Below are 24,489 nucleotides of genomic sequence, written 5' to 3'. Positions count from 1 at the left end.
GTGTGTGTACACTGCAAAAACTAAAAACTTAAGATATAATTTCTTAAATTTAACCTAAATTATTATTAAAAAAATATTTATACTTATTTTGAAATGATCTTATTTGATCAAGCAGTCTTGACATTTAAGTACTGTGAGGATTAAAACAAGCATTTCCCACATTTTAAGATGACAACTAACCAACACCAAAGGCCCTGGCCAACTGGGGTTTCATTAGTTTTCTTATTTTAAGATTTTGCATAATCTAGTAATAAGATAAATGGAAAAAAATACAAGTATGAAAACAGACGAGTGCAATATGGTTCATTTCGTTATATTTACTCAGCTCATTTTACCGTCTCTCAGTGCCAGCTCAGCGGTCTAGTGGTAGAGTGCCTACCCTCAGACTTGAAGGTTGTGGGTTAAATTCCTGGCTAGCTCATTACAAAGAAAATGGGACCTGTTACCTCCCTGCTTGACACTCAGGCTAAGTGTAAAAAAAAAACAAAAAAACTCATAGATTTAAAAAAAAAAAAAAAGTTATATTTATTACAGCTTCAAAACCATTGTTTTTAGTCTGAAAATACTATTTTCAAGACAGCAGTTTATTTTCTTTTCTTATTTTTCTAAATCTTACAGGTACATTTCAGTAACATTTTCTTGTTCTGTTGACAGATCATTTTGCTTATTTCAAGTAATAATTTTCTTATTTTACTATATTTTTTTCTTAAATTTTCTAGTCATTTTTGCAGTGTATGCGTGTCAACAACAGGTACTGACTGACCACAAAAAAAAAAAGAAGTTCATCCATACACTGTGTATTTCCTTAAAAAGTCATCCACCACATCGTCTCCACCAGGATAAGAAGATGGAAGCATTTAACAGCCTTCAGAAGTCACTGAGGATACTGATGTCGGCGAACTCTTTGCGGTAACGGTGGGACGACAGAGCGAGAAGGGAGGACCACTTGAGGCTCATGAAGCTCCAAACACAAGACAGGTAGAGACTACGAGGGTCCGTCAGGGCTGCAGGTGAGAGAAACATTACATACCATCCCTCTTACGCTACAAGGACAACGATTGCATACTCACACTCCTTGTTGTGGATGGCAATTGACAGGAAGGTGATGGCAGCAACGACGGCGAGCACAGAGAAGAATACGCCGATGACAAAAAACAACTTGAGCCCCTTCAGCCAGGTCCGCCAGTGGTCCTGCAGGTACATGATGTGGGTGATTAGGGTCCACAGTGCCAGCACACCTGTAGAGCAGGTAAGGAAGGGGGGGGGGGGGCACACACACACAAATACAAAATGAAAACTTCATCTCAGCGGGCGGCCATTATGTCACTTGACATCACAGTTGCTCAGGGTTCAGATAACGACCAATCATGCCTCACCTGTTTTCTGAGTTTGTTCATGTGACGTTTGCAAGCCGAGTTGTAATTGGTCGTTAGCTTTTAAGTGCTAGTGTACAAATTTGTTTGCCTGTGTATGATGTCACATCAGTCTGTGCTAGCAGGTTATTTAGGCTAATTTACTATAATACTATTGATGAGCTACTATTAGTAATTAATGTAACACGTGTATGATTATGTGCATGAATTAAGTTGTTGCCGCCATCTTGTGGCATCTATACGCAAGTACAAAGAATTGTTGGGGGTGTAAATTAATTCATAGCAGGGTTGAGTCCTTAACTAATGTGAATAGCGGGAGTTCACTGTTTTTACTATTTTTTGAAAAACAGTGATGAGCGGGATCGGAAATCTTGGCAACACTGACCATTTTTTTTCCCTCTCAAAAATCTATTAACTCATTCACTGCCATTGACGGCTATAGACGTAAAAAATTCATCTACTCAACTATTTTTTTTAGTTTAACATTTTTGTCCACTTTTGTTAATTTTTTTTTGTTGAGTATGAAAACCTAGAAAAAAATTGTACATTTAGAACAGATATAAAATGTATGAATAGTGAGTTAACTAGTGAAGTCATGCCATTAATTACGATAAATTTTAATCGCCTGACGCCCCTAATTTTTAATCATCTTTTCTTTTTCTTTTTTAAAGAAAAAATGATTAAACATTGTAATCATAATTAATTGCATGACTTATTAATCACAAATTTTATATCTGTTTTAAATGTCCAATCATTTTTTCTCTAGGTTTTCATACTCTTGTTACAAAAGTGGGAAAAAAATGTTAAACTAATAGAAATAGTTCTAATGAATTTTTGACGTCTATAGCCGTCAATGGCAGTGAATGAGTTAATCACAACAGTGCATATTTATAATAAAGATCTATCAGTTCAGTTTAACTTTTGATGATAATATCATCCTTTGCTGCTAATCAGGTGGTGTCCATTTTGCCTCCTGACTGAGGCCCCGTCCACACGAAAGCCAGTTTCAATGTATCCTCACAAGTTTCTTACCGTTTAGGCCGTTCGTCCACACGATGGCGCTGTTTTGGAGCTTGAAACCGATCACTTTTGAAACCGGGCTCCAGAGTGGAAAGAATTCAATACGCGCCCCGTACGCGTCCGTCTGGACACCATATGTAGGATACTCCTCCAGCGATGACGTAATGGTCGCAGCTCGATGACGACGCATTTTCGCAGATTGATGACGTATGCGCCAATTCTCGAGTGACTGCCTCAGTCTGTCAACAACAATGGCGGATGGCCGTGTCGTAGTCGTTTTGCGCAGCCTCCTTAGCTTGCTTATGCTTTTGCAGCAAAATATTTTCCTTCTTTATTCCCACGGTCAACAAGCGATGTTGTACTTGAATCACCCGCCATTGTCACTTCTGTGTTCGTCTTCTTCATGTTGTTTCGATACATGCAAAGCCATGTTTGTTCTGTAGATTGCAATAAAGTTAGAAGAAAAAGTGTTTGTCTTCTATCTGTCTTTGATTCTTCTTCTACGCTTTCCGTTAACTCCCTGTGGCTGCGCTACGGCGCCACTCCAGACTTGGCATATACATTACAGCCGTTAAACGTCCTCAGCGTCTTCTTTTGGACACACGCAAGTCTTGAAATGCTTCTAAGTGTGTACGAGATTTGTTTGAGGAACGAAGCCGGCTTTGTTTCCGTCTGGACGGGGCCTGAATCAAAAGCATCATTGCAGGTTGCAGCCAAAGTTGTACAATCAGTTTTTGCCTCGATTGCTTCAACACACAATGAGTCAGCAATCATGCAATCTAGCAAACTGGGTCTTTAAGAGTAATTAGTCCCTTACAGCAGTGGTCCCCAACCACCGGGCCGCGGACCTGTACCGCACCTTTGGACCGGGCCGCACAGTTGAAAGAATAAAAAAAACATACTGTACTTCCGGTTAATTGATTAGCCGAGGCTTAAAAATATCTTATTTTGAAAAGTGACCAGATTCTCTCGGTTTACGGCGGACTCTTGACACATGTCAATATGCTAATTATCTCAGTCGCGTTTTGTTACCCTTGTTATGGTAGTGGACTTGCGTTTGTTGTCGTAGCCTTTTATTAATCAGTCGACGAACAGCCAAGCAAACCCCCCAACCCCAACCCACTGGGTTGCCGGTCCGCCAAAGTTGTGGACATATATGAACCGGCCCGTGGTGAAAAAAAGGTTGGGGACCACTGCCTTAGTGAAAAGCACATTTGAAGGTTTGTGATTAACCAAACGTCCATGGTGACATTGTGTCTTGCTAAATTTCAATAACTGACTGACAGAACACATCCACTAAAGTTGCTATGATAAGATAAAATCAACAGTGCTGCACAACAATAGGGAAAAACTGCAGACACAGCTGTCATGCATAACAACAGCAAGATTTTGAGATTTTTCACCCTTGTGATCACACCATGACTCGGCAAGTTTCCACAAGCTGAGTCAGTTAAGCCCACTTCTTTTTTAGCTATTGTGAGGTTTTGCCAAATATTCTAGGGCTCCCAGTTTTTCTTGGGGAGCAGGGTTAAAAGGTACTGTAATGATATGTGAAGTAGCACAGTGACGCCTATTACATGTAGACAGCAGAATTTTCCGCAAAGCATTTACAAACCTAATCTAAAAGCTCAAAGGTGACATCCATGGATTCACTTGCACAAACAAAATGACTTTGAAGTGGTTGTGCCTACTGTGACAATGAAAAAAACAAATGTTTTTAATATTTTTAATATGGAGAACATACATTTTTAAAATGTATGTCATATGTCATCAGTAAAAAAATAAAAACAAAAATCAAACACTAATAATGTGTGCTGTTAATTACATCATTTGTTGCTTAGGTCATCATCCTGAGCTTGTGGAATTTATATAATAAATATTAAACAACTTAATGAATATTAAACAAATTAATGAATTATATTGGCCTGCTTTCTACCAACTGCAATTACTAAATTAATTAAAACAAAGCCTTTCACGTCTATCCATGTTATGATGTCTTACTTGACTTACATTAAGGGTATTTTAAACCACAGAAAATTAAAAACAAAAAAATTATACCTTGAGATTAATATTGTGATAAAGATGAACCGTGAGCTTTGGATATTGTTAAATCCATAAGATATTTTTAGTAGGAACAGCAGGTTTTGCTTGATGAAATTTTAAATTCAGCTCAGGATTAAATTGTTAGGGGAAAGAAACGTTCCGGGACAAATTTATTTACCGAACTTGGGAGCAGTAAAAACCCACGTGGGATTATTATTATTTTAATAGTGTGGTCACTCATATTTTAAAAATAGGTGTGCTCGGGTTACGTACATATATGAGTCAGTATATGGTATGGTTAACATTTATGGAGGCGAAATTCATTCATGGCTAATTTTTCTTGGCAAAAAAACAACAAGAAAGAAGTCCGTTTGTTGAGTTGGAACGAGCACGCTTCCCGTAGCAAAGGTTCGCCGCTCCACTTTACCTGACAGTCCTCCCATGGCTGCTGTCAACGGCTGTCTGTACACGACGTTCCACACCAGAAATGCAGACATCCCCATCAGCAAACCAAACGAAGCGTAGCCGACACTCACGTACGTTTTGTTTACAGCCATTATGGAAAAAACAAAAAACAAAACAAGTGTTAAAATTCGATTTAAAAGAAGAAGGCTAACGACTTGAAGAGCGTGGGCTGTTTCAAAACAAACGCGCACAGGCACAAAAAGACCACACACACAAAAAAAGTGGCACTCTTGCTGTCATACACGAAAAGGCTCCTCCATGGCAAAGCGTTTACAATCGGTAGTATATCTTGTGGCCACTCAAATAGACCGTGCCCGCTTTACGTCATCTGATTTTGGGCAAATCAACTGACTGTTTTGCTTGCACAGCGACCTCTTTCGGAGCAGAAGAAAACGCCATTATTGGGAGAATCATTTCCACTGTTTTGAATATCGTCGACTTTACTTGGTACTTCCGGGTGGCAGAAAAAAAAAACTGTTATATACATACATACAATAACAATAACGTCTAGTATTGGGGTGTGCAATTACCTTAAAAAAAATGTGAATTAACAATTTTGATTTATTTGCATCTGCAAATCTGACACTATTGCTGTTGATTTTGACTACAATGTATTCCTACTTGAAACAGTGTAGTGTATATCTTTAACAGCAGTATAATAATTGTTATATGAGTTTTACTTTGAACTGCAAAAGTGTGTGTGTGTGTTGGGGTCACATTAGTATTACAAAGATGTAATATGTCACTCGACCACTACTATGAGAGCTGTAACAACTCAATCAAAACCATAATATGCATATGCGTATTATATTGTGATGACTAAGCAACAAAGGTAAAACAGGTTGAACATAACCTATTGGCTACAGTCCATCCATCAATTTTCTGAACCGCTTATTCCTTACAAGGGCCGTGGGGGTGCAGGAGCCTATCCCAGCGGTCTTCAGGCAATAGGCGGGGAACACCCTGAACTGATCGGCAGCCAATCCAGGTGGCTACAATCCGTTTTGTAAAAAGGTCACATCAAAATTTTATTAGCTTTGACTTTGTACCACAAGTAGAAACAAAATGGAGGATGTGAGCAACAAAATACATTCCAATATGAAAAAAATACAGTCAATTACAATGTGGAGTTTCACAGGAGGTGGACTTATAACGTTAGTGTGTTTACAGGTAGTTATGAAGGTTTTTTTGGGGTCACGCTTCTGTTTGTTGATAATTGTTCTACAGCTTGGACAAACCCACCCTTTTCAGTTTCAGACAATTTTGGTGGAACATTTTGATTGAACAAAAACCTGATGAACATTCTAGCATTTGGCCATATTCAGGTTCCTAGCAATAACAATATTTTGTCCCATCATCAGAAGTAGGTACAGTTTTAAGCAGTGTAAATCTTTGCTAAAAGTTCAGGAATAATGCACTCCTTGAAAAAGGTTTCTGCCTTTGCAAGTGCTTCCTGGAAGAACACATCTGTTGTAATTCACTAAACGTCGGTGGTCTGACCATAAAATCATAAAAAATAAAGTCTATGTCCATAAAATAAAATCACAGTATGCTTCTTCTTTTTTTGCTACATATAGCTGCATTTGCACTTGGTAATAGTGTTGATGTTCTCTCTTAAGTTTCATTGCTGTCTTTTATGAGACAAAAGTTTTTGATGTCCCTTGCTGCATCATCAACATCCCTATCTTTTGCACAATGAGGGCACTTGATTTCAATCACACCTGAACCAAAACACCTGCAGTTTACACAACCATCTGGTGAGGCCCCGATAAAAGGATGTTGAGAGGAAATCTTGAATCCTGCACTGTCAAGGGTCAGACTTGTATGTGAGAGCTGCTGTCGTTTCTCATATGCTTGCCTGGCAGATTCCATGCTTGCATCCCCATCTGAAATATAAACAGAGGGCAAATGCGGTCTATGGCAAATTTATAATAATGGGTAAAAAAAAAACAAGTCCCAAATTCGAATGGGCGTCTTTTATTGATTTTGCATTTGAATTAATGTATTGATGAACACCATTCATGAACACGTCACACTCCCACTGAGTGACAATGACATTGATGTGGGTGATTACTGGGTTGTAACTACCTGCTGGTTTGGGTTGAGAACTTCTGGGATCGAGGGTAGCATGTTTTTTTAATTGGTGACAGTGAGGGTTGCGTGACCTCTGACCTTGTTGCTGCTTTGAAGGTGGAGCCAGCTATCCTGCCCACTTCTGTAGTCAAACCAAAGGCCACACTTGGCCTGCTGCAGTGTTTCTTGTTAAACAATGTTGCTCTGAAATACATAAAGTGCAAGAGACATGAACAATCACTTATGTTGTTGAAAGAAAATAAAGAGCCACTTCAAGTGTCTTACCTGTTCATTTGCGACCGAAAGTTCCCCCCAAAAAACCTCTCTGCTTTTTCCTGCAGTTCTTCCAGTGACATAACCCTATTTGCATTATCGTCTAGACTTGGAAGGGCGGAGGGAGGCATGTAATTCGGATTGTTCTTCTGCTGTAAGGGGAGGGATAGCGCTTGTGACAGCTGTGTTATCCCCTGTTGGAAGTTTTTTTTAAGCCTCTGGGTTTCATTAAATATGATATATTTGCCTTCCAAACACTCCACTCTTTTTAATGACTGTAAACTGGGCTGGGACCATTACCGTTTACACTGCATTAATGTTACCGAGAGTGTAGTAGCCTCCCCTTTGTCAGTATGTAGCCACATTTTAAATAAAAGAGCAGAAACGTGGGAGCAACACTCTCCAAATCCAGCCATGTAGTTGCAGTGTGCTCCTAAAATGATACAGTTTGTTTTAATCATAACCCATGGCTTTAGTTGCGGGTCATTGAGTCTTTGTGAATGATGGACCCGAGCTGTTACAATAGCTGCTAGTTTAGATGGCAACAACCACACATAAGGAAGGTTAATAAATCCGGATTGGACAAATTTATAGCCTTCCAAGTAGGGGTGTAACAAAAAAACAAACACAATTTGAACCGGAAATCCGGTTTAGAGTTAAATGATGCGAGTGTGCCAGCACACGGACTAATAAATCGGTCAAAAAAACAAAAACAAAAAAGCTTGAATCGGCCCGTCAAGACATTATAAATCGATTTTATGTCATTGATACAGCGGCTGAAAACTTCAAAATTAAAAGCCTTCCAACTAATACTCTGACGTCAATGTAATTGCCTTGTTACTTGTATTTTGAAATCCTCACAGCGCGTGGTGGGCATCGCGGCTCAAAGCGGCTCGTCCTCTTCGACTACTCCTCAACACATCGCCATCCTGGAATCATATTTAATCCCTAAATAAGGACACTAAGAAACCACTAGTTAATCAGTCTGTCATTGTATGATACGGCACAAATCACCGGCGTGAGCAATTAGCCACTAACAGGAGCGTAAACGATGACAGCGTTCCGCAAGCCGTGAGGTCCGTTCAAATGCACTCGGACATTTCAAATTCAGGCAGAAAAAATGTCCAGCATTGCAATAACGTTAATTGCAAATAATGTAGGCTGGCTTTCTATCAATCGATAAAAACTGACATACATTAATTAAGAAGAACAATTGGTTTGAAATCGTGTTTTTTTTTTTTTGGACTTAATTATCAATGGTCCATCGAGTCACTTCTGTTTACAATACCTAATTAACTACTAGCCTTCCATCCTCCCTTCTAGTTATTGGTATGTCGATGAATCAAAAATAAAGAATAAACCTGCCTTTTATATATAATTCTTATAACATTTACCACCAAAAATTGGACCACCTTTTCAGTAGTCCTCTTTAAACAGGTATTAAACAAAACACTGAACAGGAATAATACTAAGAGTCATAGTACAGCAGTTTATTTGAATTTTTATCAGCACCTGAGATTCCATATACTCCCTGCAATGTGCTCACACACTCCTGGTTGGCAAACACTGCATCGGACAACCTAATCCATAGTGTTGACGGGCCAGACTGATCATGATGCATGATGATGATAACTAAAAGTTTCCATTTAGTAAGATGACACTTTGAAAAACATATTCATTAGGAGTTACGACTTATGAGTGGAGTATTTTATTAGGCAGATGCATGTTAAAACAGCATTTTAAAATACTAATAGTTATTAATTTGGTCTAGTGTAACATGTCGGAACATTACATATGCAAAAATGTTGATCACTATTTTATAAAATAAAGGCAGTTGTTTGCAAATGTGCAAATGATGAGATTTAGATCATTTTAAAATAAACAATATATTGAAAACATTAATGGAGTATCAAAATAATTGTAAATTAATTTGACAATTGACTAGTTGTTGAGTAATCAAATAATCATTGCACCGCATCGAACCAAATTATTAAACAGTAAGTGAAACCAAAATAGTCCTTCAGGTCTCTTCACAAACACTTGTTAGGGGAGAAAACCCTGGATGTCTACAATGTTTTGAAATTCATCCTCAAATCTCTTGGGGTCTTCATTTCCAGCCTTCCTAGGTCTTAGCACCCCACGATTCCGCTTCTCTCCTTAAAATTGACAAACCATCCTTTGCTAGCCTTGAATTCCTCCGCACTTCCCCCAGGGTTGTCTCGGGTAATTGCGTTATGCAGCTCCCTTGCCTTGTCACAAATTAGCGTCTTTGACACAGTGTCGCCCCTTAACTGTTTATGAGTAATCCACTCGAGGAGAACTTTTTCCACTTCTTCCACTTTATCAGTTCTTCTTCTTCTGCTAAGTGTTTTCACCCCTTTTGCCACATCAGCAGCTTTGATGGCTTCTCTTCTCTTCAATATGGTTGATACTGTCGACTTGGCCATTTTGTAATAAATAGCCAGGTCAGAGACGCGTGCACCACACTCCCACATGCCAATAAGTTCCTTTTTCTGTGCTATGGTTGTCATCACAGTTTTCCTCTTTGGCTTGTCATCCTGGGTACCATTCTGTGGTGACTTGTGGGATAGGTATCACACACAAAAAGATCATGAAAATGAAAGAAGAAAAAAAAAACACTTTAGTATTTATCCTTGAGGTGCTCAATGAAATGAGGTTAGACCTCAGTATATTTAGGCATGCAAGGACAGTGATGTTTTTGGATTTTTGTCCAACCTTCAACTTATATACTTAATTTATTCACCCCGTAAATTGGACTTCCGAGGGTCCACTGTGTTTTTATAGAGTCCTCTGGAAAATGTAAAAATTGTCTTTACAATATGTTCAACGCTGGCGGGCTGAGTGTCTCCATTTTGCCACTTACTGTTGGCTGAAAAGGGCATCACAGTTAATCAGGGATCAGGTAACAACCAATCACGGCTTTTTGGTCATGCGACATTCTCAAGCTGAGCCGTGATTGGTCATTACCTGACCTCTGAGCTGATGATGTCATTTTCTGTAGACAACAATTACAAAATGGCCGTCCTCGAGAGGGATAAAAAAAAAAAGGGGGGGGGGGGGTTGCTGCCTAATTCATATTCCACAAACACAATATTAATCAGAATGCTATGTTTAGACTAGTTGGGGTACATAGAACATCTTTGGGTTTACTTTTACAATCTAAGTGTTTTGTTGTTGGTAAGATTACCCATTGAGGTTAAATATAAAATAAAATTCACTAGTCAAAACTTTTACAGGGTTGGTGAGAAAGACAATGTCAATTTATTGACTGATTTATCAATTTGAAATGCAGCAATCAACCACTTTATGTTGTGATATGCAGAAAAACACATTCATCACAAAATTTGGCAGTATGTGCACCACAGATGTACTTTTGGCAGTTTCTGCATGTGGTTTGTGTCTTTGTGTCCTTTAGTGGTCCACACACCTCGCAGCGTTTCCTTTTTCCAACGGCTGCAACCTAGAATAAAAAAAATAAAAAGATAGGGAGAATTAAGGATTTTTTTAAAAAATATTTAAAATCCCCACCCCCCACCCCCCTCGCCCACCGCACACACACAACTGCAACACTTACTTCATAAATTTGAGGCATGCAATTGCCTCACTGTGGCTAGAGATGCTGGGCTTTGAAGGTGTGGTGTTCATAGCCCCTCAACGAAAAGGATTCTTCTTTGGAGCTTCCTTTGGTCCCAGTCTAGGTCAATTTTCCATCCAGACGAGAGATGCTTTACAAGACAAGACATCCAGAAAGAAGTGGCCTCCGAGATGTTCTTCTTTGAAAGGAATTAGCATGCCAATGGCTTGTCTAAGTCGTCTCTTCTATCGGTGATGTAGTCAAGTATGACTTCTGCTTTACAACTAACTGGGACAGTGTTGGCTCTAAACATAAAGTTGGAGGAATATAGTGGCTTTTTCGTCACACTTAGGACCTCATCTCCATCTTGTTTTTCCCCCAAGATTTTTCAACCATTTCCCAATTTCTTTTGAGAAGCTCCCGTCCCAGGTTGTACGAATTTAAAACATTGCCACAAACAATGTGGCCAGTGAATCCTTGACATATCTTGCACTACTCGCGTCCGTTTTTTTTCTCAAAACACCTCGTCCTTATGGCTTCCCTGTATAATTGGCATATTGCAAGTCTTCAAAGGGAGCCCAGATTTTGATGCCATATCTTCCTGTTTTGAGGGCATATACCCAATGGTCCCACAAAGTGCATATTGTTGCTAACTCGCCTAAACCTGCCTTAATTCATGGTCATCAAATGAGCCATGGGAATGCTCCTCTTGGCTTGTAAACACCAACAATCATGAGGTTGCCAATAATGCCAAAGTAGACATACAAAATGCATGATGTTCTTCTCTTTCCACTGCTTTACCAAAAACTCAAGACTGGTCATACCCAGATTCAATGTGTCCAACAATTAACAATGTCTTGATCGCTTGACCATCAATGCAAATTGTGCACATCCAAAAACATCACTATTATGTCAGGAATTGGGTGGACTTTGGAGTGAAGATGAGATCATTCCAATGATTGGCTCTTGGGATTTGGCGCTCCTCCTTGTGGTGTGCATTCCAAGTGAAAGTCAAGTGAATCTTTAACTTTAACTAAAATGTAACTTTCAGTACCAGAATCCTGTACTCCGGATTGATTTCTAAATTATCCTCATATACCAAGAAACCCTCTTTAATTTATAATCTGCCATGCCCTGACATATGGAAGCTGAAAGATTCTGCACAATTATGTAAAATGTATACATCTCTTTTGTCCCACCTCTTCATGTGCAAAAATACCAGGCATATCACACAAATGTTATGCAATTACAAAGTGGTTGGCAGTGGGTCATACAGCGGATATAAAAGTCTACACACCCCTGTGTAATTACCAGGTTTTTTTGGTGATACAAAACAAGAATTCTAAAATAAGTATTTTTAAAATATTCTCCATGATAGTAACCTATTACTTCAGTACAATTAATAGCCTAGCAGTTTTGTAATAACAGACTGCTATTTAAAGTTTTTCAGAATTCCTTCCACTTCATCTAAAGTCCCAGTTCTAACTGAAAAACATACTTCCAATACCATGCTTCTTTAGGCAATGAAATGTGTTGTGTCTAAAGCTAATTTGGCTGGAAGCTCATTTGGAAGCTTCTGCGTTGATAAACATCGACAATCCTGAAACTTACACACCTTTTGGCGCCGTTTAGAAACCAAAATATGCGACCTATGTGAATCGTGGCGATCCGATAATAAGAGTGAAGACGTATGGTGACGCTATTTTCCTGGCTAACGTAAGTCAAGTTAACCCTGTAGTTTTACTGCCTTATTTTCTCGACCATAACCGTATTAAATGGCGCAGTCTCAGTTACGGGGGCTATTTCTAGGTTTACCAAATACATAAGACACACCGTATTTATTATTGGGCGCAGGCATGGTAAAACATACGCTAGCTTAAAACATACCGTAGCATGTTTTCACGCTAAAATATATGCTAGCATGCATTCTAGCTTATGTTTTCAAAAAAAGGCAGCGGGAGCAAAACTGAGTTCAGTTGTACTTTATTGAAGTACTTAACAATGTAAACAGTGAGTTTGGTTGTATTTTATTAAAGTATTTAACAATGTACTAGCGTTACTTTTAATCAATGCTCATCCACAAATCCCTGAAAGTCCTCATCTTCTGTATCCGAAATAAGCAGCTGGGCAAATTCTCCGTCAAGCAAGCCAGATTCCTTCTCATCATTGTCAGAGTCAGTCTCACTGCCTTGCGGCTCCTCAGAAATGATGCCGGCTTTTGTGAAAGCTCGAACAATAGTGCAAGCAGACACGTTAGCCCAAGCATCTACAATCCATTCACAAATTGTGGCGTAACTCACTCGGCGCTGCCTCCCAGTCTTAGTTAAGCCGTGTTGGCCATCTGTCATCCAGCGCTCCCACGCCGCTCGAAACTTCACTTTGAAAGCCCTGTTTATACCGATGTCCAGCGGTTGGAGTTCCTTCCTTAATCCTTCCGGGACGATAGCAAGTTCAGAGTTCATTTTCCGTGCTTGGTTTTTCACAATAGCTGTGAGATGGGCACGCATGGAGTCACAGATCAAAAGGGACGGTAACGCGTGGGCAAAACCATCCGGTCTCTTTACGTACACCTCACTCAGCCACTCTTTCATTTTCTCCCCGTCCATCCAGCCCTTCTGATTGGCCGTAATGATGATTCCGGCTGGAAACCTTTCTTTAGGCTGCGTTTTCCTCTTAAAAATTACCATAGGTGGCAGTTTCTGTCCATTAGCATGGCAACTAAGCACAACAGTAAAAGCAGACTTCTTGTGCCCCGTTGTGCGTATATCTACCGTGCTGGTCCCCTTCATCTCTACAGTCTGGTTCACCGGAATGTCGAAAATGAGAGGCACCTCGTCCATGTTGGTGATATGATTGGGCTGTATGTGTTTGTCAGCAATCTTTTTACTGCAGTAAGAGCGGAAGATGGCTAGCTTTTCCTCGTAATCCGCCGGAAGTTGCTGTACCATAGTAGTCTTTGCCCGGATGGATACATGGTTCCGTTTCATAAAGCGAAAGCACCAAGACGGTCCTCCTTTAAAATGTTCGATTTTCATTTCTTTTGCCAGCGTTATTGCCCTCAGTCGAATTGTGACTGTAGAGACTCGTCTCCCAGCTGTTCTTTGATCATGAATCCATTGCTTGAGTTGGTTTTCCAACTCGGGCCACCTCGCCTTGTTTCCGCGAAAACTCCGCTTCGTCGACTTTGTTTGGCGAAGCTCATGTTCCTGCTTCCTCCACTTGCGCACCATGGATTCGTTGACCTTGAATTCTCTCGCGGCTGCTCGATTCCCATGTTCATCCGCGTAACTGATTGCTTGCAGTTTAAACTGTGCTTCGTAAGCGTGTCTCTTTGTACACTGCAAAAAAAAAGGATTTTTAAAAAAGTAAAAAAAATAAAATATACAGTATATATATTTTTAAAAACACTTGTTTCTGGAGAAAAAAAATTCTCATTTTACACCCAACAAGAAAAATAATCTTGAAAAATAATGTTTGCATTAGAAAATTACGGACAAATATTTTAACTTTTTCTTAATAAGACATTGCAGCTAATATTAAGAGGATAACCAACTACACAACTTCTCAATTGAGAAATTAGGGAATAACATGCTAATTAAAGTTTGAACAGCTGTTTTTGTTTTCAAGCTGACATTGACACAGCCATGCAACAACAAAATGTGGATGCTCTGCTTCAGAACTGCAAAACTGTACTCCTAATTGCACATAATGAAAATACACTTCTAGCACAGTGGTCTAGCGGTAGAGGGTCTACCCTCAAACTGGGAGGGTAAACACTGCAAAAAATGGGACCCGTTACCTCCCTGCTTGACACATACCCTAAGTTTCTCAAATTTTATTTTAAGACTTGTTACGGTTTTAAAGGGGCTATATTTATACCCTAGTTTAAAAAATTCTTGCAAATTTTGCTTACCCCATTGCACATTTATTTTTGCTTAAAATAAGAATAGTTGTTGAAATTTGAGGAAAGTGTTGTTTATTTTTAGTATGGCTTTTTTTACAGTGCAGGTGCCATTTTCGGGGGTCTTTAACTAAATCGATGTTGTTTTGCACAATGCACATACCGGCACTAAATACCTACTAGGAGCGTGTCTTGAGCGTCTGCATGCTGTCCTCTTTCAGTTGACTCTTTCTCGTTCTCATAATGCCTACCTGTCCTCAGGCTGGTCCGCGTTTCCTGTATATAATAATAATATTATTAATAATGCATCAGATTTATATAGCGCTTTTCTGGACACTCAAAGACGCTTTACAATGGATACATTAAGTGCGGCGGGAAATACTCCTTCAGTCAAACGGAGCGCTTACTGAAGTCACGCGACATTTACAGATTTTGGAACTCTGTTCACACAAAAGGCACACCTCATTATTAGGCGCGCCGTCCATCTTTGAGAAAATGTAAAACTTTTAAGTGCACCCTATAGTCATGAAAAAACTGTATTTAAACACCACATTAACTATAAAAACGGCAAAATTGTCACTGGGATACACATGTTTTTTTGTGCTTGACGTCACACACCACCATCGTGTAGTTTCATAATTACTATGCGCGTGCGTGTGTTTCTGTGAAGCTACCGCTGCAAATACTACTTATGTCATTGTCTGTCTGTCTATACCTATCTGGGGTGAGCAGCTTACCCCATGAAACTAGCAATTGCTTCCATCAATTTATCCCTCCCCATTCATCCAGCCTTTTTTGCGTTTCTACAAATATATAGTATCAAAATTGTTAATTTCAATTTACGCACATATTTTCCGTATTTGCAGTCCTATCCCATGCAAATCAATAGTGGGGATCCACTGTATACAAATGTATGTTGTAGTGATCTATTTTTATTTTGTTCTCATTAACAGGGATGTGATTTGACCAAAGTGAAATTATCTGAAAATTTAGCCGGGGGTCTGGGGGCAGTGCCCTGGTGGGGGGACAAGGGGGGCGAAGCCCCCCGGAGCTCATGGGTTTTCCGTGTTTTTAAGTACTTTCAATGCACTCACATGACAAAGAAATAGACAAAACAACAGCATAAATTTTCAATGTATATTGAACTATCCCATATAAAATGGCAGTTTTAGTCAACTCAAAATCAGTCACATTCAAAAACATTGGACTGCCTTTGCTTTTAAAAACTATCACTGAGAATATCATCATATCTAACTAATGTGATTACTAAGTTAACACATAAATAATGTTGAAGAGTTCAAATTTCATGAACAAATAATTGTATCATGACCAAATGAAAAGTAACTCATATTAGAGCATACCACAAATGTCTTTGTTATAGCAGAAGATGTTATCTGTCGGAGACATGTGCATACACAATGAACTACTAAAAAAAAAAAAAAAAAAAAAAAAAAAATCGGATTTTTTTTTTGGTGGAGGGAGATAAAAAAAGCGGAATTCCGCGAATTAGCGGAAAAATCACATCCCTGCATTAACCTATTTGGAATTGGATTGATCCAAAAGTAATAAATATTACTCAAATTGCATGACTTTATTAGTACTGGAATTATATTACTAACTACATTTTTAACAGGTAACTAGAAACTGTGTCAGAATACATTTTAAAAGTATCCCTTCCAATCATGCTTATATAACATAATGCGATTATGTGACCATGCATAGATATACTATCTTTTAATTCTGCTCGATTTTGTTTTTAAAAATGCATCAAATTGAAGTGTTTACATGTAAACTATTCCAAGGGAGCCTGCCCCCAGACACTCTTACACTTGTATAATTCACACTTTTTTCATCCCTGATGCACTTCATACCAGGAATGCACATGATTTTACTTTTTTTTTTCCATCTGAGGGCAAACCCCCTTCTTATTGACACTTATTGTTTACTTTAATTAATGCATCCATTACGCATAATTAAACAAAAAAAAAAAAAGAATCAATGTGCACCCTACTACACTGCAAAATGTTGTTTGATTGACCACAGTCATTTTAAGCAAAAGGGAAAAAAAGTTCAGTTAAATTAAACTCGACATGTAATTAAATAACACTTGACACGTCGTTACAAGTTCTGTCTGTCTGATCCCCACTTCGGTCGCCGGCTAAATGTCCGCCGGCACCCCCCACGGATAAACACCACCCACTGAAGAAAAAAACCTCCATATTTTCCTTGCCCCCGCTGCTGAAATAAATATTAGAGGAAACACTGAATACTACACTGAAGTCTCAAATCCTAACTGAGGAGGCCATGTCGGAATGTCACTTCTTTGTGTGGTAGTCCAAGAAGCAATTTTTGTCCTTTGTAAAACACAAAAGTACTTCACACTTCATGCAGGCCAATTGCGTGTAGCCCTTCTTACACAGTCTGCATCGTCCACGTTTATCAAAGTGGATGGGAAAATGATCGAATCGATCTAGTCTGACGTCAACCGATGGCGCAATGATCCTTTGAAGTGGAAGTGGGGCAGCCTGACACCGTTCTGGAGTATCTTCCGATGACAATCGTCCTCTTTTCCTGCTGTTCAAGTCAGCCCGTTTGCCAACCTTGATGAGGGCATCTGCAACTTGAGCACGGAAGTCAAGCAACGGCATATATTTCTTCTCCTGCTTCTGGGTGAGATGACGGCGGTAGAGGAGCCAGCCATTGACCAATGATAGGTCAATCAAGTAGTAAAAAATGCGCAGATACCAACGACGTGGGCGGATTTCAATGCGATAGAGAGATGCAAACATGTCCGCCAAGTCGACTCCTCCCATGTTGTTGTTGTACACCCTGACAATGTGGGGTCTGTTCACTTCCACATATTCCTTCTTCTCTTTCAACCACCTTCTGCATCTATCAACAGGATCAGGGCCAATGAAGGATGACGCCAGTAACACTGCCTTGTTATCATACCACTTCACGATGGCCATCCCACTTGTCTTTTCATATTTCACTTGGTACGCGCCACGCCCAGCCTTTGACAGTTCCTTGTCACTTTTGAGGGTACATCCACGGAGACGATTACGATCGATGGTAGCAACTGTTTGAATTCCCATTTTCTTCAGCTCGACAATGAGTTCAGGGGAAGTGAACCAGTTGTCGAAGAAGCACTTGTAGTTCAGTCCTTTTGGAACTTCTGATACGAGACGAAGCACAACTTCACCTGCAACACCAAGTCCACGCTCATTGGGCACAGTCCCTTTTCCAGTATATACTTCAAAGTCATAGACTTGTCCAGTGACACCTGCACGAGTAAAGACCTTGATTCCCCATTTTTTTGGCTTGTTCTTGATATATTGTTTCATTCCAGTTTTTCCTTTGAAGGGTATCATCTGCTCATCAATGGAGTGGTTTTCTTCCGGTTCAACTTTCAAACAGTTGGCACGAACTTTCTCAAGTACTGGTCGCACCTTGAACAATGGATCGTATCCAGGCTCACCCTTTTGCTTCACATTGGTATTGTCGTTCATATGGATATATGTTCGCAGATGATCAAATCGCTTACGTCCCATGACTGTTGCGATTGGGTCGTAGCGTGTTGTTGTCTGCCAGTACATGCGGTACGATGGCATACGTACTACTGTCATCAATATGTGTAAACCAATGAATTGCTCCATTTCAGAAGGGGTTGTTTTTAGCTCTGGGCCATTCTTCATAACTGCATACAGGTTAGATTGGTAAGAAATAAGTTCAAAGACGGATTCATCCATGAACTGATCAAAATACCACTTTGGACTCGGTATTTCGTCTGGTGGAGGTGAGAATGCAGAACCTCGGAATGAAGAGTCCATGTCAGCTCCTGGCGGTTTCTTCTGCCTCCAAGAAAACTCTTTGTTGACTGGAGCTGGGCCTGACTGAGTTTCAGCGTCATCTGGGACCTCAGTGTCACTGTCTGCATGTAGGTTATGAATTTCAACATCAAGGTTGTTTGGATTGGTTCTTGCTGTTGCAACCAGGGGCTCATCATCTTCAAGGCTGAAGTCAAACTGGTATGCTTCAGGAATTCCCTCAAAATCTGGATCACCAATTTCATTGTCTGGAATGGATTCTGTCTCAGATAAAGCCCCATCAGGAAGGCAAACTATTTCAGTGGCTTCCTTGACTGAATACAATCTTTGTCGGCCTGCCATAACGCACCGCACATCCTGCAAAGACAGTATTAAGATAGTTAACTTAAAAAAAAAAGGAGAAAAAAAAGCTGTCAGCCCAACAAAGATCTATACTAATATAATGTGCTATGTGGCATGGAATTTAGGCTACATCAGTTTTGCTCACTACACAGTCAAATGAACATTGTATTTATGCCATAGCTTTTGATAAAATATACAGTACCTCTGATAGTGTGTAACTCATTCCAAATTATTAAATTTTCCATGATAGGATATACTCTCAATTACAACTCAAGTATAGTAAACACTGCTTGTAGGAAAATAACTATAGATAGACTGATGCAAATATAGGCAAACAAGTAGATAAAGCATGTGGCATCTATTGTACGTGTCTGGCCACATGTTGCAGATCTGCAACAATAAAATAGAACTTCACCTGGGGAAAAACCTAGAGAGAGAATGTACAAATTGGTCTATGCTGTATCTCTATATGTTTATGATTCATTCATCTTATACTGCATTGGTTTAAAAATAAAGAAGATTGGTAGTGATACTTACATGAAATTGATGCCTAGAAAATCCATTTCAGTGAAACCAAGGTGCTGAAAGTGAGAGAGCTCGCCATCAAGTGAGCTAATGGGAAACAGTTTGTTGCTAATGCACAACAAAGTTCTGCAATGGTACTTTTGAGTAAAGAAAAACGCTCATAAAATATGAATGTGGATTAAATAGGGGATTAACATTTAGTTGTTACAAATCTGCAACACCAGCCTTTAATAGATGCTTTACAATCCGGCAAAATATACAATATCACAAGTGGCCACTGAAACATTCTCCTTGAAATGCAGCCGCTTGTTAAGTTGCCTGTAGTAGTAGCCAAAGAACCCTTGCATAAATACACACACATCTTGCACTACTCGTGTCCCGTTATTCAAAAGACCTCGCCCTTCTGGCCTCCCAATTGGCAGATAAAAAAAACAAGTGCAATATAAAGTGGTTGTACATATGTGCACATCCTCTTTTAACTGTGACGTTGCCGTTTTCAGAATGTTAGATGGAATAGATTTGAATGTGACTGGTTAATTCTAACACATCCCAGTTACAAGAGGGTGTGCAACCACATTATTTCACATTCATTTGAACTTTCTCTCTTCAAAATATTATTTTCACCTTAATAATAAAGTTTTCAAATGCTATATCTTAGTCTCATTTTAAATATAAGAAAAACCTGGCATTTGTGCAAAAGTGTGTAGACTTTTTATATCCACTGTATGTCATAAAGAGTGTAGGAAAGCGAGAGCAAACCACTTCTCTGTGCTTAAGACCATTTGATGGATGTAAATATGTCAGGTGTTCATTTTTTTCATTTGAACATTAAACTTGTTGTTTTCAAATTTGAAATCCGTACAAAATTTTCTTTATCGTTTTAAGAAATCTCAGAAACAAACAATGAAAGTTTTGAAAGTTTACCTTTTTGGGGGATATTTTCAGACGCTCCTGAAGTGGAGAGTCTTGGTTTGTGATTTCCAAACTAGTGCTTGGCTGAGCAAATTCCTTGGCTTTATAAAAGTCAAAAAAAGGCATAGTCTGAAGTGTGTCTTGCTCCTCGGGATCACTTTTTGGACAACCCAAATTTGTGACGCCATCGCCTTGTTCAAGTGCCAAGCTTCGATTGTGTTCTATTTGCTGCTCACTAGGTTCATTGGCCAATGGTTCTGACACTTTTGTTTGCTTGCGTCTCGGTCTATCAGGCAACAACATAGCTTCTTTAACTGTAGACGGCTGTGACAGTCCTGTTTGCTCCATACCAACCAATGGCTCTGATACTTCCATTGCTGATGACACTGATACTTCTGTTTGTTCTTCTTTAGTTGTACTAACAAATGGCTGCAAAACAAGAGCTTCCTTGTCTTCAGACTCTTCACTCACACCAGCCAGCAGCTGAGTATCCTCCGTTTCAGACCTTTGGGCACTTAGCTCTGCTCCCATCTCCACAGGAATGTTCACAGCAGGTGATTGTTCTCTGGCAGCAGTAGCGATTTGTTCCAATCTATTGTGATCTTTTGGGAAGAAGAAAAAGAAATTGGAACATTACAAAGTATGTCATGGAAACATCTGACACACAAACGTTATTTCAAAGACACACTGTGTGTGTGGTGGGGGGGGGGGGGACTTTCTAAATTGCTTGTATATAATAGTTGGGTCTGGAGTGCCTGCGCAGCCATCAAAATTTTTGGTAATGGTGCTGTCCAAAAATAAACACAAATGCCCAAGTCCTCTGCCCATGGCTTGGCATTTAGGCTAGGAAACGATCTGTCACTTTTATATAGACTACACTATCTGAAACTATGTCTGAGGCAAAAGGTAAGCAAAGCTGCAATGAGTCAGCATTAGCTATCAGTGCTAGCGTCTGATAAGTGGAACGTTCTTGATTGTTTAATAAAGTAGTCTTTTTGTGTCTTTTGCATGTGCTACGTGCACAGATCTGCACACTAATTGACAAGTGTAATTCAAAAATTGTGCAGACATAGCTAATATTATGGTCCATGGGGTGTGTTTAGTTGCACACATTTTCAAAGTTCATGTTTTTACTTGGTGATTTACTGTGTTTGTATACACATTGATGATTAGGAACAGACGGGTATTTAGCACATTTTTGAACAAAGTGAACAATAGCATCCCCAAAATTTTAAGAGTATATATATATATATATATATATATATAAACCATAGAGTTTAAAAGTAATATTTAAACAACAAAAATACAGTACAGCCCCCATTTGATAGAAAACCGACTCCTCCCCTCCTCTAGACTAGCGTGTGCGTCGTCTTACACTCACAAGGGATGTTTGTCTAGTCGAGTGAAATTAAGCGTTCCTTATTAGTCTGTTTTTTTGCTCCTTAACTCTTTGACTGCCAGACGTTTTCAAAAACGGGTTGTCGCCAGTGCCAGCCGATTTAAGCATTTTGAGTGATCTTTCAAGGTCCACAGAAAATGTTGTGTTTGGACTATGGAAACACACATACTACCAAATGAAAGATTGGACTCTCAGCTTTTTTTTGTTTCTACCTTATTCCGTTCTTCAGTAATCAACAATAGAAAATGGTTACTTTCACCGAAATTCTCTCTTTTGAAACAAAAAACGGAGAAAAAGAGCTTTTTGTGAAACGATGTTATTTCATGCACTCTAGTGAATTGTACACTTCTTTTTGTCCATGAATGATGCCACAAACACCTAAATAGTGCTTTACTTCTGTAAAACGCTTTCACCAACAATGAAAAAGTGTTTTTTGATTGCAAAATACGTTTATTTCCATTCAACAGTGTAACAATTTGACAAAACAATTTCGCAAACTATTTACAAATGTGTGCAACTGTGGTACTACTTACAATTATGTGGATGTTTCAAATACAGTTTTTCCTTTTGTAACGCTCTCCTGCGTGCAAGGAGACGCCAGGACTCGCACAACAGTTTACTTTCACTTTCACATTGGTCCGTTTGCGTGCAAACGTTACACTTTCTTGACGGCCTTTTTTTCCGGGGAATAAAAAGCAAGTAGCAGACTGTACACACTTCCTCCGATGAATATGCATTGGACTCGGGGCACTCTCCGTCGTCCGATCGAACGTCCGCCTGTGCGTGCTCGGTTGCGCTCCGCGTTACGACACCGTCATAGCCGCCGCGTCAGCGGTTCCAATTTCGCCGTCAAGCTCGGATTCACCTTCATCATCATGGATATCAATGTACTATTTTAGCGTTGGTCGATGCCTTTCGTCTTGTAAGTGTAGAGCTGCTTGCAAACGCTCGCCATTGCCCGTTCCCTCCTCCATCTAGCTCCATCTAACGTCTTCTACTGCCGCGTCAATGCTTTCCAACCACGGAGTCACCATCATCTTCATCATCGATGATGATCATCGTCATCAACAATGTGCTTTTTTAGCGATGCTTTTGGTCTTTGAAAAAAACGGCTCTGGCGTTAGCTCCTCGCGACCGGCCGCCATTTTTCCTTTGTTTTCCATTCTGATCTCCTGCTCAACGCTCTAGCTCCGCCTCTGCTGACGCCCACCCGATCTTGACAAAAGAAAGTCATCGCTGCCCTCTAGGGGCCAAAAATAGTCATTAGGCTCAAAAAACCTGCTTAAAACTTTCAGGAGAGCTCCGCAAGCCTTCCCAGCACCCGTTTCCAAAAAAAAAATAAAAAAAATGGGAGGACGTCTTTTAACGTCTTTGGCGCTCCTCCGTAGGTTTTTGCAGAACGTCATTTAACGTCTTTGGCAGTAAAAGAGTTAATCATGTTGCTACTTCCTAATGAGGAAAACTTACTAACATGTGTGGTGTGCATGCGTGTGAGTGTGTGTGTGTGTGTCTGCACAGGAAAAAAAGGAGCTTCGTGGAGTAAGACATGGACATACGATTGTTTTTCAACAAACAAAAGCTCAATTTTTGGGAAGTATTTGTATTAAAGACAAGATGTAAAAAGGCAGAGAGAAACTAGTGCTTAAGTAGATTTGTTTTGTTAATATATTTTATATGTCTGCAATTCACCGATACACAGACTTGTACATGCATTATTAATATTATTTTGTATAGATTCAAGCGCATTTATTTTTTCATGTAAATGTTATGTATGTTTTTTAATGACATAGTACATGCAAGCATTATATAGTCAAAAAACAAACATGTATGCTTGTTAATATATTTTATATGTTGTGTGTTTCATTTAATTCTCACTGTAAACTGTGGGGCGCTGGTTAACTCCAGAAATATGCATACTGTCAATGCGTATGTTGAGAGTACCCTTCCCAAGAAATTAGGGTTGGGATATGTTTATATTAAGTCCTTTTCTACTTTGCATAACTTTTATTAGATTCGGTTTACTCACTGACTTCCCATGCAATTTTCAGAGCGAGAAGTACCCCAAAACCGCAACAAGCGACCTATCACAATGCCCCCAAGCCCCCCAACATCATTATGGCACCCCTAAATCTCTGCTCCTAGAACCGCCTCTGATTAGGAATTTGAAAAACGGTCAAACATATGCAAGTGATGTAAACATTCGATTCTACAGTATTTAGTATTTACTAGACTACGACTCGTAATATGGAGAAACTGGTGTGTGTGTGTGTGTGAATTATTCGAGGACGCCTTAACAAAGAGAAACTACGCGAACAACCACGACACAACTTCAAGGCTCAAGAAGGAAAGCTAGCTACTTGAAGCGACTTTTCTATGTAGACAATATAGTTAATAATATTCTTTCCATTATTGAAATGCTGAATGTGACTGTTAAAAGTAAAGTTAATACAAACCGATGCTGACTATATTCCACCGTGGTGGTTTGGTCTCATCGTTCAGTAAGGACCGCAGACAGTCGTTCTCCTCTTGGTATCCTTTCACAATGTGCGCCACTTCTTGAAATATCTCCATGGCGAAGCTGGCAAAACGTTCGGTTAAATGGTTCTGGAACGCTTCCATTTGGGTGACGGTCGACATGTCGGAACAATGAAATGCAATACAACAACAACTGTTTATCGTTTAGCATCCACAGAGCTCGACGACCACACGACACGAAACGAAAAGAGAACCCGGAAAAGGAA

At 39.6% G+C, this 24,489-nt stretch overlaps 1 protein-coding gene across 4 annotated transcripts; it reads right to left on the bottom strand.

The window, feature by feature from the left end:
• Positions 1-297: 297 nt before the first annotated feature.
• LOC144056949 (heme transporter hrg1-A-like) lies at positions 298-8,422 on the bottom strand. Of its 4 annotated transcripts, XM_077574109.1 has the most exons (6): positions 8,089-8,309; positions 7,260-7,399; positions 7,074-7,178; positions 4,864-6,787; positions 1,071-1,238; positions 298-1,004 (listed from the first exon to the last, which is right to left on the bottom strand). In XM_077574109.1, exons 4-6 carry the CDS (start codon positions 4,991-4,993, stop codon positions 868-870), a joined length of 435 nt encoding a protein of 144 aa, XP_077430235.1. In that variant the 5' UTR covers positions 4,994-6,787; positions 7,074-7,178; positions 7,260-7,399; positions 8,089-8,309; the 3' UTR covers positions 298-867. The 4 variants fall into 4 exon arrangements, with proteins under 4 accessions (XP_077430235.1, XP_077430234.1, XP_077430233.1 ...); XM_077574108.1 differs by having other exon boundaries at positions 6,990-7,178; positions 7,260-8,309; XM_077574107.1 differs by having other exon boundaries at positions 7,260-8,309.
• Positions 8,423-24,489: the final 16,067 nt, after the last annotated feature.

Source organism: Vanacampus margaritifer, chromosome 8, assembly GCF_051991255.1.
Source record: "Vanacampus margaritifer isolate UIUO_Vmar chromosome 8, RoL_Vmar_1.0, whole genome shotgun sequence".
Lineage (NCBI taxonomy): Eukaryota > Metazoa > Chordata > Actinopteri > Syngnathiformes > Syngnathidae > Vanacampus > Vanacampus margaritifer.
This window is presented reverse-complemented; position numbering and strand designations above follow the sequence as displayed.